General features: G+C 45.2%; 1 protein-coding gene across 9 annotated transcripts in view; it reads left to right on the plus strand.

The window, feature by feature from the left end:
- LOC146181924 (uncharacterized) overlaps positions 1-12229 on the plus strand; it is a 47994-nt gene extending 35765 nt beyond the window's left edge. For all 9 annotated transcript variants that reach the window (XM_084576918.1, XM_084576924.1, XM_084576920.1 and 6 more), the window contains 3 exons: positions 4170-4205; positions 4698-4746; positions 11915-12229. In XM_084576918.1, the coding sequence (XP_084433044.1) occupies positions 4170-4205; positions 4698-4746; positions 11915-11936 (107 nt within the window). In that variant the 3' untranslated portion in view covers positions 11937-12229. The remainder of the gene's footprint in view (positions 1-4169; positions 4206-4697; positions 4747-11914) is intronic.
- Positions 12230-16479: the final 4250 nt, after the last annotated feature.

Raw genomic sequence — 16479 nt, forward strand, 5'->3', positions numbered from 1 at the left:
TGTTGTTGTGGCCGTAGGAAGAAGGAAGAGAAAATGCACGGGCCGGCTACTGGCTCTGTAGCTGAGCCACCTCCGCTGCCTCGTGCAGACAGAAGACAAATTAGAGAAGAAAGAAAAGGAAGAGGAAAAGAAAGACGCGCCGCATCAACGGCCGTCGTCCACCACCAAAGCGAAGCGGTGGCGGGTGCAATGACGGCCTACAGCAGATAAAAATTCAGTGGCAGGCTAGCCCCCACCGCAAGCGGCGGTGACCTACCTGCCCCAGCCCCTTCAGGGGAGTACAGAATGTGGCAGAAGTGAGCCGCAGACTCGGACTATCGCAAAAGCGAGTTCTGAGTAACGTTCACTGAGACGTACAAAGTTTCAAGAAGCGGCGTCCGAGCTTAGCGATGACGTCATCGCCTGGCGGGCCATAAAAAAAGTTAAAATTACAACATAAGAAGAAAAAAGAAACATATCGTCTGTGTGCCTGCGTGTGAAACGCTGTCGCGTCATACCCTTAACTGTGGATCTTAAGTGTCTCCTTCATTTTGTATAATGTAGCGAAAGCTACATTGGTCGCGAACTTGCGATTTCGCTGTGGCGGTGCTCCGAGGAGTCATAGAGTCGCTGCCTAGTAACCGGCGCTGCTGACGGACACCGCGTGCTGGCCGCGCCATCTGGCAATCAAGAAGCAACCAAAAGAAGAAAATGTTTCGAGTTTAATGCAACAACATAGCTAAAAAACCAGACTGACCTGGACTTGCAATCTAGATTGAGATGGCATAGCCGGGAAAGCCTCTGCTAATTTTATGCTGGGCCGGTCTTCCCATTAAAAAAAAAAGTCTCCACCGGTCCACCGGGAATTAAACATCAATCCCTCGGAAACCCAGCGGAGCGCTTTAACCAATTGCGCCACACCCGGGATTTTTTTTTCAGACGTGCTATATTATTACACGCGATTATGTACAGAAATGGCTATGTACACAGACTATTTACAAAGAACTCATCCGTTGGTGAGCTTCACAGCAGAAAACACAACTAAAAGGCAGGCAAAAGATGAACACCGTACCACGAGCGGAAACCAGTCAAGTTGAAAGTCATTTTCTTCATAAATGTCCTTCAGTTGCAGCATTATCTTTTAACATGGATTCTAGGTTGAACAATAGGTTCAGTGTTGCGATCCAACATGTCTGTCTTCCAAGCTATGAAGTCCAATAAATAAAAAGATGTCATATGGTTCGTAATCAGATTGTTTAACAGCAAGATACCGCACAATGTACGAATTTAAATCAGTCTTTCTTTAGAGTTCCTTGCAGCGCGTCGCAAGAGAGAATTGCGTCTTTGAATTACTTAAACAGTGATCAATTGTTTCAGGCTTATCACACAGACTGCAGTTTAGAGACGATACAAAAATACTTTTTCCATGGAGCCATGTGTTAACAAGTAGAGCGTCGATGTATAATTTAAAGAAAAACGTTTTCTTGCAAGCAGAAATTGGCATTTTTCGCACCCTCTTTAGCACATCATGACCCTTAAGACTAAAGTATAAAGAACGATACAATGGTGACGGAAAAAAGCATTGTTATCAATTTCTTGTATAGAATCTTGCGCGAAACAGAATTTAAGTACTTATTCGAGAACCTTACTGTCAAAAACCGCACCGAAGCATAAGCTTCCTACATAAATCCTAGTAAATGTGGGTGGTCAGTAAAATCTGAAGAAACCACTAAGATGGCGTGGGGCTAGCTAATATCATGAATTTGCGCCACGTCACGCCTGGGATTATGAGTAGCGCATCTTAATTCTCCTTCTCTAGCATGAGAATGATAGTAGTGATGATGATAGGCTAGTCAGCGGCGCATTTCAGGAAAGCATGCACTCACCACTGGACAAGATTGGATTAGACTAGGTTAAATTGGACCGGACTGGATAGAACTCGATTGGACTGGTTTGAATTGGATAAGATTAGATTGGATTGTATTCGATTAGAATGAACTCTACTCGATTGGACTGGAATTGATTACAATGCTTTGATTTGGATAACACTGGATTAGATGGCATTAGATTGAATTGGAGAAAAGTAGGCAGCCCAGTGCCTGGTACACATGATTTTGCTACGTATATCCTGGCCTATGTTGTTGTTGTGGCTGTAGGAAGGAGGAAAAGAAAATGCATGGGCCTGCTACTGGCTCTGTAGCTGAGCTACCTCCGCAGACAGAAGAGGAAATAGAGAAGAAAAAAAAAAGAAGAGGGAAAGAAAGACGCGCAACGCAACAATGGCCGTCGTCCACCACCACCGAAGCGGTGGCTTGTGCAATGACGGCCTAAAACAGATAAACAATTCGGTGACTGGCTAGCCCCTCACTGCGAGCGGCGTTGGCGCACCGTCCCAACCCCGCAGGGCCAGGAACTGCCGGCCTTTGCAAGGTAAGAAGCTTCTCATTAGGAGCTTTATATCCTGGCCTAGCTGAGGTAAGCCAGGTGGTCGAAATTATGCCGTAGCTCTCCACTACGGCTCCTCTTTCTCTCTTTCCACTTTCACTCCCAACTTTCTCCCTTCCCTTACGGCACGGTTGAGGTGTCCACAGAAAACAAGTGAGACAGTTACCGCGCCTTCCCCTCCCTATAAATGAATCAGAAGTTGAGGTAAGCCACGGCCAATTGTTTTTAAAGAAGATGGTTTTGTTTGGGTTGTGGGGTTTAACGTCCCAAAGCCACTCAGGCTATGAGAGACGCCGTAGTGGAGGGCTCCGGAAATTTCGACCACCTGGGGTTCTTTAACGTGCACTGACATCGCACGCCCCGCCGGGGTGGTGCAGTGGTAAGACGCCCGACTACTGTGCCGGAGTTCCCGGGATCGAATACCGACCACGGCGGCTGCGTTTCGATGGAGGCGAAACGAAGTTTTTAAAGAAGAGACAGGAGACATCTTTAAAGAGCGTCACCACTCGTGGAATGCTGTACATAGAAAACAAGGACAGAAAGTATTAACTCCGCTAAACTTAAGTTACCAAAGCAATATTTTGAAAGTTAAACCTAGTAAAGAACGGCCAGAACTTGGTTGTTTGCTTGGTTGTTGCTTGATAGCTGTGACTGAGGTGAGGAATCTGATTGGGCTCGTCTTCGGCGGTGTTCGGCATCTTCATTGCGACATTTGGCGACACGGGCTTCACATTCTACCGACGTCTTGGCGGCATATTTCGCTCGACCCGCCTCTCTGTCTCGTTCCTGCAGCCACTCGGCGAGCTACGTCAACTGGATGATCGGATTCAGCCTGTCGTCTTCGCAACCTCTGGGACGCAGATATTTGAGGAGGCGTATTGTCTGGCTCATTCCCTGTTGCCGTTAAATTGAAATAACTGTTGCGATCCATTGGCACCGGCTAAGAGACCAGCGCAGCTGCGGTTGAGTGACGTCATGGTTGTCACGTGACTAGGATGAGGCGAGCGCGTGGTTACCTCAGTATCAGCGCCGGTGACTAAGTTACTTCATAGCTACCATGTCGTTTCTCCGTGGTTTGCTGCGCTTTCCCGTTAAAAGCAAACCCAATTTCATGGTTAGTATTCTGAATTGCATAACGAACTTGATTTGGTTTGGTTCTCGCTGACTTAGTGTTTTCTACCAGACATTTTCTTATGTAAAAAAAGTCATTTTTTTCATTTGATTTTAGTGGCAGGACTTTAAAGCAATACTCCCCAAGAGCGTCCATCGTGGTGTAATTCTTCGTGAAGGATGATTTCCTACCATCTGAGCAGAATATCGCTAAAAACGCTTTCCTTATACTCCCCAAAGCCCCGCCGGGGTGGTGCAGTGGTAAGAAGCCCGACAGCTGGGCCGGAGTACCCGGGTTCGATCCCAACCTCGGCGGCTGCGTTTCGATGGAGGCGAAACGAAGAGGCGTCCGTGTGCTGTGCGATGTCAGCGCACGTTAAAGATCCCCAGGTGGTCGAAATTACTCCGTAGTCCTCCACTATGGCTCCGCTCTCTCTCCCTTTCACTTCCACTTCCTTTCCTTACGGGGCGGTTCAGGTGTCCACAGCAACACGTGTGACAGATACTGCGCCTTTCCCGTCCTCTGAACCAATTATTATTATTATTATTTTATTACTCCCCAAAGCTACGTACGTGGCTGACGATGTAAGCATCTTATTTTTTTTTCACCTCAGCGTCATCGTTTCCTTTTGCAGTGCTCAACCGCAAGACCGAAAGAAGCTGGCAAATTGGTAATGTCCTATTTGCAGGCCATTTTATCTAGCCGTTTTTACCTATTGGGCACGAATTGCAGAAAAACTCATCTTTCACGTTACTTGTTTGCCCCAACAAACTAGGTTGTGAGTTTTAGGGTCACTTTTTTTTTTATTCACAACTACTATGAATTGTCATTCACAGCTACTATGAATTGTACAAGTGTCAGTATACTAGCATATTGCCAGAATTTATAAATAAATATTGTAGGCAGTCTGTCATGCTGATGATGCTTCAGAAATGTAAGTATATATAGTTTGTGGCACATACGAAAGTAAGAAAATGTTTTTGTGCTAATGCAGTAATTCCTGTGCTAAATAAAAGCATAATTTTTATAATTTGCAGTATGTCGGGGTGGTTTCTGTTCATGAAAGATGAGTTTTTTACGGCCACATTTCGCTTTGAGTTTAAGACATATCCTAGTAAGCAGAAAGTGCGACGTTTACTGAAGTCATTCGTATTTTGCCTAGGATCTCATACCAAACTACTAAGAACAGACACCATTACTGCAAGCCTTGGGTGAGTGTCATTTACAGTTTTGTAACTGATGAAACACTAACAGTGCTGTAACTTGAAGCGGACCTTGCCTCTCGCAAAGACGCAAGTTCGTGCAGCTAGAGGGCACAAATGATATACCTCCACTTGAAATGCGGACTGATATATACTATAGAGGACGGTGAAATGATTATTCACGTGTTTAGAGTCAATTATGTACCCGCTGTGCATTAAGAACTCGTGACTACTAAGGTAATTGTATGATAGACCTCTCAAATTATACATTTTAGACATACATTGGCAAGGTTCATGTTTAAAGACGTCGGCGCACGTTAAAGATCCCCAGGTGGTCGAAATTACTCCGTAGCCCTCCACTACGGCTCCTCTTTCTCTCTTTCCACTTTCATTCCCACCTCCCTCCCTTCCCTTACGGCGCGGTTCGGGTGTCCACAGAGCAAGTGTGACAGTTACTGCGCCTTTCCCTTCCTGTGAACCAATTTATTATTATTATTATTAGACGTCGGCCTCCGCACGACCCACTGGGGTTATTTGAGTGACTACGACCGCGTCTACTATGCAGTTTATTAAAAGGACGACAGCAAGGAAGATGCACGCGTCACACTGTCACACACGAAACACTGTTACATTGTCACACTGTGTGTCACACTGAAACACGAGACATGACCGAAGCCCTGTAAAACAGCGCTCAAAGGCTAGAGGTTCTTCGACGTTAGACATGGTCACTACTTGAGACGTAGCTTTAATTCTTAGTTTTGATTATTACAATCACCTCACTTGCTGTTTCCAGCCAGGCCTTTGTTTGATTGAGCCATTGAACTTCATGCCAGTTAACTTACTGGTCGACTGCTATTGCAACAGTGGCTTGCGGCCCGGACACGTGAGAACAAGCTATAAGTGGAAATTCAAATCATTACTCGTGGCTCGCTTTGCTGCTTGTGATGCGAAAGCCCACAACTTCTCCTTTTATTTCAGTGCATAGGGCGTTGTGTATAAGGTACGCTTGGAGCTCACGTTGTATCATCTCTCCATTGTAAAGGCCAAATAACACATAGAGTGTTTCACACTAAGGAGGCCAAAAATCATATTAAGTTAACGACTACCTTGATGGACCTGTGTGAGACAAATTGCCACTCGTGTGTGGGTATATGGTAGATTGGGCGCGGTAGGAGGTGTGATTCCTATACATTGAATTTCTGAGAGCAAAACAACGTATAGCAGTTGAGGGAGAGCGCGGACAGAGTGTAGAGAGATGGACTGTAGCAATCATGACAAGAGAGGAAGGTGGTGAGAATGGATGAGTTTTTAATAGAAGAGTAACTAGCAAAGGCGGGGAAATATGTGCGGGACATTAAGCTACGCCTTCGGAGTAGGACGCGACAGCATGACTCCTTCACGTGTGGGGCTCGCCTCCTAGAACCATGTTCACACGAATGCACTTTGACATTGCTTTATCACTAATCTCTTAATTCATACCTCACTAATCTCCTAAATCAAAACTTATAGTTTAGTTAAGTGCCACTTGACTAAGCCATAGGAAGTGCTTGTATGGCCCAGCGGTATTGTTTCTGACTTAAAATTTGAGGTTATCGAGGGTTAGATTACCCTAACCATCCAATCGCAAAGGTAGAATCCTATCTCAAATGGGAATGGAAATGAATTTTGGTCACAAAGCCGACATCCTACTTTGACATTCATGCTACTACGCTAAGGGGGGATGGTACTCCGTGAGGAGTGGGTGGGTGAGGATGGTTCAACGTTTCTCAGTTAGTACTAGGAAAAAAAAAGTTTTGAATCTTGACTGTGTGTTTTATGAATGAGCTGGCGTCAGGCATACCGCGATTTATTGAGAACTAATAGGCAGATTGAAGTAAAATAATAAACATTGTAAAACAAGACATCGGAAAAGGTACACCTACTAAAAAAAAAAGGTGTTGCCACCAGAAGAACCAAAATTTACAGCAGTTTCCTTTGTTTGTTTTTTGTTTATTTATAAGAAATTACTGCAAGTATTTTAATAATAATGCGCAGTACTCACTGAAATACATTGATTTGGCAAGATCGCTTATTTCATGTACAAAAAGTTTGGGAACCTTGCCATTTAGTTTATCACAACTTCTTCAGTGATTGAAGACTGAATTATAATATATACTGAAAAACGACACTTGGGCGCATCCTGATTTCACTACTTCAGTCGATGCAGCAGGCACCCATTATATTGTCCTGAGAGTTTCAATTTGCTACTTTTAACGGTTGATGAGGAAACGTTCCTAATAGCCACTACAACAACGTTTTTTCAGAAATTGCATTAGAACACCCCCCCCCCCCCCCCCCCCCCTCCTCTTTAAAAGTGTAATATATGCGTAAGGTTTCGAGTTTTTAGAACGTCAGCTCTAGAGTTGTCTTTCAGAGATTTCACCGACATCTGCTTGGGAAAACTAATCATCTTATTGCTAGCTCTCTGTTGTAGTGCAAGTTAGAGATTATATGGGACATTTGTCTAGCTTTACGCCTATAGTCATATCCCGTTTTATATTTTCAAAGAAGGAAAAGATTAATTACATGAATGTTGGAAAAAGAGAGAGAGGAATCGCAGTTACAGGTATATGATGAATAAGAAACAACTGACAATTGAATAAAAACAGCTGTCGGGAGTCTGCAATGGAACTGGGGACATTGGCCTTTAGGCGATCATAGGAATAGGTGCTGCGAAAAATTATCGGGGGCATATTGCGCCGCCGCTCTCTTCCAACGACATCACGTTCCTGGTGGGGATGATGATGATAACAACTTTATTTTTTCACCAGATAAGAAGGCCCCCGGCACGCAGGCCTAAGGGACGGGAGCAGAGACCTCCGCGATCAGAAGCAGGCAAAGAGGTCTTGGCTCTTCGCGGCTTCTTCCGCCAGGCGGATGGCTTGTAGCTGTGGAGCAGGGACCTCGCTCCGCAGCAGGGCTTCCCAGGCTTCTCTACAATTTATATTTGTTTTAGCCCCTGGGGAGCTAGTAAATTCCCAGATTATATGGTCGAGGGTCCCTCTCTTCCCACAGTGTTTGCATTTATCGTTTCTCCTATCATCCATTTGGACATAATATGCCCAGACCGGGTTTACAAAGTTCCCAGCTTGCAGGCGCCGCCATGCGACTGCCTCCCTATTGTTTAGACTTTTATCCAGTGGTGGCACCAGTCTCCTGCTTAACCTGTAATTTTGAAGAATCTCCGTATAATTTTGCAGACGCTCGTCCATGTTCCGGCAATCGGGCGGCTCCACAGTTACCCGGAAGTAGAGAGCTCGGGATAACTCGTGGGCCGCTTCGTTGCCAAGAACGGACGTGTGTGCAGGGGTCGAAATTAGGCGACGTTTTCTGTTTCTTCGTCTACTGGCCAGAATCCTTGCCACTTTCGGCGAGACCCTACCCTTTGCAAAATTCCAAATAGCCGTTTTGCTATCGCTGATTATGAAATTGGCTTGCGTTCCGACGCAAGCGAGCGCTATTGCAACCTCTTCAGCCGTTGCGGTGTTGCGGCTTCTAATGGTGGCGGCTGATACCGGGGCACCTCGGCCGTCGACCACCGAGGCGACCGCCGCCCCCGTTTTGCCACTTGCCGCATCCACGTACGCAACCGACTTGCTGTCTATCGAATTGAAGCTTCTGATTAGTGCTTCTGCTCTCTTCTCCCTCCTCTCTGTGTTGAATATGGGATGTATGTAACGAGGGAGGGGGGGAATGATTAGAATTTCTCGGCAGTCCTGTGGGATAGTTGATTTTTCTCGTAGTCCCCTATCTGTCTGCAGGCCCACCATTTCGAGTATAGTTCTGCCCGTGGTCGTTCGACTTAATCTTTCCAGCTGCGAAACTCTGACAGCCTCCCACGTTCCTGGGGATTGATTGATTGATTAAAACTTTAATTTCCACCGATTTAGGAGGCCCCCTACTCCCCGCTCCTGGCACGCAGGCCTGAGGAACGGGGGCTGGAACCTCCGCGACTAAGGACTGGCGAATATACATTGGTTATTCGCGGCCTCAGCCGACGTTCCTGGTGAAATGCGCCATGACGTCATCGGTGGCGGTCACCATGGCAACCGCGTCGGCATGACGTAACCACGAGCGCAGCCCTTTTTTCATGCCATATGATGCCATGGAGACGGCAGGAACGCTAGACAAGGCGAACTAAGATATGTTTCTCACGTGCCTTGTATGGCTTAGGCACGTGAGAAACATATCTTAGAGTGGCGCCGAAGACGCTGTTCCAAGCGGTTGCGTTTCTCGATGTTCTCCACTTAAAGGCTTCAATCGGCCTCTGGCCGAGGTACTTCTCAGGCTAATGCCAGCAGTAATGAATACCGGATTGTTTTGCCACGTCTCCCAACTGGTAAGCTGGTCGCTGATTCCATTTTCTTGCATGCGGACCTTGCCGGACGCCCGTACCGGGCCCAAGATTTTAGAGACTCCTTCGGAATGTTGTGGACCTCAAGGAAATTAGTTCAATTGGCCAATTTCAAATGTTCCATGTATGGATGGTCACCTGCAAATTGGGCCAATCGAAAGAGAAATTGGTGGCTTGCGGTGATCTCGTTGTTAAGGGCCGCCGTTCTGTCGTCGTGGACCCATAACCAAAAGCGGTGAAACTGAAGCTTCTGTGGTTGCCCCGCCGGGGTGGTGCAGTGGTAAGGCGCCCGACTACTGTGCCGGAGTTCCCGGGTTCGAACCCGACCTCGGCGGCTGCGTTTCCATGGAGGCGAAACGAAGTGGCGTCCGTGTGCTGTGCGATGTCAGCGCACGTTAAAGATCCCCAGGTGGTCGAAATTACTTCGTAGCCCTTCACTATGGCTCCCCTTTCTCTCTTTCCACTTCCACTCCCAACTTCCTCCCTCCCCTTACGGCGCGGTTCAGGTGTCCACAGAGCAAGTGTGACAGATACTGCGCCTTTCCCTTCCTGTGAACCAACCAACCAACCAAGCTTCTGTGGCTTCCCGAACGCTTGGAAGACGCCTTCGTACGTGAGGCACTACTGGTGACTTCATTTTCGACAGAAAATTGGAAAGTGGCGGAAATGGAAGATTTGAGAACGCTGAACCGGGATGTTGTGTATCTCGCTGAAGGAGTCGGCGTTGGCGACGTCCCACATGCTCTGACTATTTGTGGTATACAGAGCCTTGTTTTAATACTAGGCAGGCCACCGCTATGCCTCCGATACAACCGTGTTGGCCACATTCCTCTCTGTTCCTCCTGTTCCTCTCTGCCTGTTCCTCTGTTCCTCTCTGCCTGCCTTCCGGAAACAGGCAAAGATTTTCTTCTTTAGTCATTTTCTTCAGTGAATGCCACGTGAATAAGTTTAAACCAGCTGGTGTGTGTAAGCAATGCAATGTTCGCATATTATACCTTGTTTGGAAGATCAAGTTCTTCTGGAATGTCTTTCTTTTCGCTCTGTCAAATTAACGTATCTGTTTGTATTATTTTTTTTTTGAAACAAAGGTGTTTTTTTTGTCAAGCAAACCTATCTGTGGGTATTGTTTGTTTTGTAACAAAGGTGTTTTTTTTTCCTATGTATATATTGCAACATGAAATCGTTTGCTGTGTTCTTGCTATGCTCCAAACTTGCTGTGTTCTTGCTGTGTTCCAAACTCTGTCTGCATGAATGCAGAGTGTCTAGGGCCCAGTCAGGTGACCACGCGTGTCACCTTTAGCCCTCTTCACCCAGACAGTTTTGTCTAAATCAAAATAAACTCAAAATAAACTCAAACTCAAAACATTCGTAGGCACTGCCGTACGCCGCGTTGTGACGACTGCCGACGCTTCGGTCACACCGCAGAAGAGTGCGTCGTTACCTATGCGGACAAGCTGCGGCATCGTGTGCGGCCACCGGAATAACATGAATTGGCATATACAGCACAAAAATGGTCGCCAAACCTTGCTTTTAAATGTTTCAAAGTGAGTGATATGAAAAAGGATAGATAGATGGATTTATTGAAAGGAAAAGTAGAGAGGTTGGCCGAAATAATTCAAATCTGGCCTGCTACTCCGCACTGGGGAAGGGGAGAAGAAAGAAGATCATGATGGGTGACGATGTGGGAGAAGGCATATGAAATATATATACAGGCAGAGTAGCGTGCCTGATGATGATGATGATGATGATGATGATGATGATGATGATGCGTTGTGGCCTCACAAGCGTGAATCAAGCCCCCTGGTGCACAAAAAACGGCAAAGAGCATGCACTGCCTGGGCACCCTTCCCCTTGTCATGCCAAGCGCCCAGCAGCAGTTCCTCCGACAAAGGCCTCTTGTCCAAACGCTTCAAGGAAGCGGCTATCACACTTCTTTCGCCCGCATACACTGGGCACACCAATAATATGTGGTCCACAGTTTCTGGGAAGCCACAAGTTGAACATTCTGGCGAGTCCTCCTGTCCATTTAAATGCAAGTACTTGCGCGTGAAAGCCACGTTTAAACGAAGTCTATGTAGTAAGCATGCCTGATGACGCGGAATATCACGCGGAACATAAAACTTCAATGTTCGATAGAGCCTTTTTAGACGAATGTGTCGGGCTTCTGGCTGGGCCCAGTAAGCTGCTGTGGCATTCTTCATACAACTCGTAAGAAGGCACGTCGTAGCCGCTCTTGAAAAAGGCACAGCTGTTTGGAGGCCATTGATGAGTGCGCGTTTCGCTTTAATATCGGCCTGTTCATTCCCATGGAGCCCGCAGTGGGCAGGGGTCCATTTAAACATGAAAAAGGAAGATCCTAAGTGAGGCACTGTGTCAAAACATGTCTTATTTAAACGAATGTCTCCTTTCGTTCCCTTTTTGTGTACTTTAATATGTCTTTGCATTGGTTGATAAATTTAGTAAAACTGCGAGGTGCCTTGTCCATAAAGTTATTTTCATTTGCCTCAAGGAAGCAAAATTATGGCACATAATATAGCTAAAGTGCGAAAATCTTTCTCGACTCTAACGGATGAACAGCGTGTTAGTTGTTGCCCGACCATTAGATAAATGTCGGAATTGATTTGAGATAGATTAATACGAAGTAACATTATCATATTCGAACAGATTCTGAGACACTTTTTGATCGCGCTTTCGCGCCTGAGAAATGATGCTCAGATTGCAATAATCGGTATTTTATTAACTATTTCTTCTCTTTTAATATTCCTTTTTTTTTGTTTCGTGCAGTGTGCTCTGGGAGAGAAACTAGGACATCCTTGTGGTAGCAGAGATTGTGTGTGTGTGAGAAGTGCTCCCGGAAAACCTGACCTGCCGCTTGCTTGCATATGGTCGCCAGCCATCGGCGTACCTCAATACCAGGCCTTGCGGAAATTCCGCGAAATGTATAACACTCAATAAAGAATTCTAAGTAAATATGCTTTCCTGTGTACTTCTGCTCAGTCAAATGGCCACGGACAAATAGAGCTGAAGGCACAAAATGGGGATTAGTCGAACGATGTCCGAATAAAGCCGTGACCTGTGCTGCTCTCAATAAAATTTAAAAGGGCTTTGTGAAATTTTGGTCATAATGCAATGTATAGTCGAGCGGTAATGCGGAAAAAAGCGGGATGTGACCAGCTAAGTGAATGGCGAGGGAAACTATTTGGCTAATTGCGGAGATATGCGCACTCAAATAACCACAAAATTCAAAAGTTTAAGCTCATTAGCTAAACATTCACAGGGTAATTGTTTTGGAGGGTATCCTGACTTGGCAAAGAGATGCGGTGGCATCATTTTAGAGACTGCTTGTAGAAAGGAGTCCGCCAGTTGGGTAGGCGAAAGGCTACAAATTCCAACAAGTGGCTACACTAGCACCAGGCCCCGATGAGATATATTATCGAATACGGGCCCATTCGTGCGAAACTGTGGTAGAAGCACTGCTGAATTATTTTTACGAAATCTTGCTGAATTATTTTTACGAAACCTGGGCTTAGGAAAAAATACCCGAGGCTTATAAAAAGACAGTTATTGTACCATTTTTGAAGCCTAGAAAACTGCCAACTTCTACTAGTTACAGACCAATAGCTTTTACCAACTGTCTTGCCTAATACTTCAAAAAGGGTATTATATTAGGTTAATATTAATTCTTGAATACTGCGAACTTGACATCCACCAGTGCGGCTTCCGAAAAGCCTGTTTAACAGTGGGCCGTCTCGTATGGATAGAAAAAGCTGTGCGAGAAGCATTCATACACAAGCGTCACTAACTGGCGGGCTTTTTGATATGAAAAAAGCTTATGATATCACCTGGAGATATCGAATACTCCTTGACCTCGCAGATCTGCGCATACGTGAATTAATGTTAAACTACCTGAGAGATTTTTTGAACAATCGTTAATTTTAAGTACGCCTCGGTTCAATCCTCTAAAAGCATTTCACGCATGAGAACGGCCTACCTCAGGGATGCATTCTCAGCACTACACTTTTCGTGGTAAAAATGAATTCCGTAGCCAAAGTAATCTCAAAGTGTGTTGCATATAGTCACTTTATATCTATGACCTCCAAACTGCGTGCACATCATCCAGCTTACCGACGTGTGAAAGATACAACTTGCAATACACGAACTTAGTAACTGGGCAGACAAAAATGAGTTTAGGTTTTGTGCCCAAAAAGGATTTGAAGTTCTTTTATCTCTCAGGAGAAGCCTGCACCCCAGTCCCACTCTGCTCCTAAATGAAACCGTACAGCAAATAAAGCAAGAGCACAAATTTTCAGGAGTAACCTTTGACAAGGAGCTCACATTTGTTCCACACGTAAATAATATGAAAGTCAAAGCCTCTAGAGCTTTCAAGATCCTTAAAGTACTCACATCATCATCATCATTGTTATCCCTTAAAGGCCCCAAGTGGGGTATTGCATAGGGGGGGGGGGGGTATCGATAGCATATGTATCAATGGTCAGTAAATTAAAAACGAGAACAGGAACACACTGTGCTCTGATAGAACCTGTCTTCTCCATATCTATCGCTCAGTAGTGCGCTCTTGGTTAGATTGCGAGTGTGTGGTCTATGGGTCAGCAAGGCCATCATATCTTAAACAACTGGAACCAGTACATAACTTAGGTTTGCGTCTTAAGAACGGCGCATATAGGACATCGCCTGTGGCAAGTCTGTTTGTACAAACAAATGAACCGCCATACAAAACAGCAGAACCATGCTCACATTTTCATGCGTTCTAAAAATCCGCTCGTGACCGATACATATCTGCTACTCTATATTTACAAAACGGCCATCAAAAACACTGTTCAACAATAAGCCCCAAACCATCGTACCTTCCGTACTCTGTTTTGAAGAATAGTGCCGGGAACTCATAGTACAGGATACACTCCCTGTTCTTGAACTCAGACCTAGTAACCCATTGCCGCCTTGGTACAACTTCCCTTCTGTATGTGACCTCTCACCGACGCACTTCACAAACACCCCAAGTACACATTATGCAAGAGTTCTTGGCACTAAATGCGATGCAAAGTGATCACGCAGCATTTTACAGAGGTGATTCCAAAATAGCACTTCCTGCTGGTAGTGCTTAATAGAAGACAAACGGAGGGGGGGGGGGGGAGGTTAACGTCCCAAAGCGACTCAGGCTATGAGAGACTCCGTAGTGGAGGGCTCCGGAAATTTCGACCCCCTGGGTTCTTTAACGTGCACTGACATCGCACAGCACACGGGCGCCTTGCTTTTCGCCTCCATCGAAAAGCGGCCGCCGAAGCCGGGATTCGATCCCGCGTCCTTAGGAAGAGTAGTCGAGCACCGTCACCACTGCGCCACCCCGGCGGGGCAGAAGAAGACAAACGGAATGAATATAAAGGCTGCTTCAGTGTGCCTCAATATTTACCTCCGAATGGTGCACCGTATCTCCACAGTAAAAAAAAAAGTCAACAACAACATTGAAAACAGACTTCATTGTACAGACTCCCTCAGTCTAATTGCATCACTACATCTTAAAAATGCAACAGAACCTTTAGAAGGTGACAGCTCATAACATAGTAATGACAAAACACAAGGACTTAACATTAAGTTCTTCTGGGTACCAAGCGACGTCGGAATCAGTGGTAACGACAGGGCTAATTTATGTGCCGCAATCGTATGTAATGCTGAAATATAGCAATTGAAAATTCCGCTCTTTGAAGCAATAACATTTGTGCAAATAAACTAAGAGAAAAATGGCAAGTAGCATGGGATAATGGGTTAAACAACAAGTTACACCCTGTAAAGCCAGTTATTGAAGAATTAAAACATGCAGTCATCAACTACGTCCATAGAAATAATTCCATGCCGCCTTCGTATCGGGCACACACAATTAACACCTAACTTCATTCTTGCAAAGAAAGGCAAAACCTACACGCGAACACAGCGGAGAGATGGTGACCTCAAACCAGATCTTAATATCCTGCACAAAACTCGATGAACTTACAAAAAAAAAGTAATTTCGCACAGTTCTTCAAAAATTACATCTCCTTACATCTTAGCACTCCTAGGACAATGTCATTAAAACGTCTTCTTTTTCATTTTGCGCTACCTTCAAAATGAACCATATTCAACTCGTCCAACTTTCAACCTTACGTCTTCCCTTTTTTACTTCGTAAACTCTGCAAACGTCCTAAGCGTACGGTAGTGTTTTGAAATAATAGTCCAGCTTCCTCTTAGTAGACAGGTAAACCTTGCACTTGGCGCTTGATGGCCTTAGCTGCCGAAGTGCCATAAAATTCAACACAATAAAACTTTCCTGCCTTCCTTCTTTTCTTACTTACCTACGTACCTACTTACTTACCTACTTACCGGGTTACTTACGTACATACCTACTTACTTACTTACTCACTTACGACTTCCTTCCTCGATTCCTCCCTTTCTTCCTTCCCTCTCTTCCTTCCTCATTTCCCTCCCAGTGCTAAGCAATATGGCCCATCTGTGGCATCTGAATTCACATTATACCCCATGGTTATACCTCCACAGTCGTAGAAAATGGCCTTCAGCTCTCAGATTAGGAAGTTTCTCTATCAGGTGGTTCGGCAGAGTTCTGGTGTCAACCACAGGAACAAAGAATTAACCAAAAGCATTACCATGCGCCTCTCAAGAAATAAAAGCACTTTTTCTGAAATGTCAAAATGTGGTGAGCTGTAATTGAATCGTTGTCTTTTGGCTGCGATCTGGCTGCGCTACTTCGAAAGCAGAGATAGATGTACGTTCACTGAGGCAGTCTGGAGGCACAAACGGACTGCTTCATACCATACAGATAACTGCAGACACATAGTGAATTGCAGCGAAACCTAGCTAAAATTAAGACCACTAGTTAGTATCGTAAGGAGCCATCGTAAGTAGCGGCACTGCTTATCACTGCTAATTGGCCCTGCAACTTAGGCTTGCTAATTTTCACTGCTAATTTGCACCACTCATGAGGGCTACTTATGAGTAAACAATTTGGCGCTCTGTTCAAAAACAATGAGTGATGTTCGTGTAGCATACAATCGAATCAGCTCAAGATGATAATGATGCGTTTTCTAAGGTTTTGCCGAAATGTAATAAATACAGCCGATGACAAAAGTGTTCGGGGCTGTAGAGCACCAGCAACCGGAAAATTTCTGGATTGCGAAAACAAGAAACCTTTCGAGGATAAACTGGTCATATTTTTTTTTTATCCTGCAAGACTTGAGATGTTACTCCAGGTAACATTGCCGTCCGACACGAAAAGCCGTTTCCTGTGAGTTCTGTAATAAAGCTTTCAGGATTATAGGAAGGTGGTTGGCACAGCAGGCTTT

Source organism: Amblyomma maculatum, chromosome 8 (genome assembly GCF_055883805.1).
Source record: "Amblyomma maculatum isolate TAMU_Amacu chromosome 8, ASM5588380v1, whole genome shotgun sequence".
NCBI lineage: Eukaryota > Metazoa > Arthropoda > Arachnida > Ixodida > Ixodidae > Amblyomma > Amblyomma maculatum.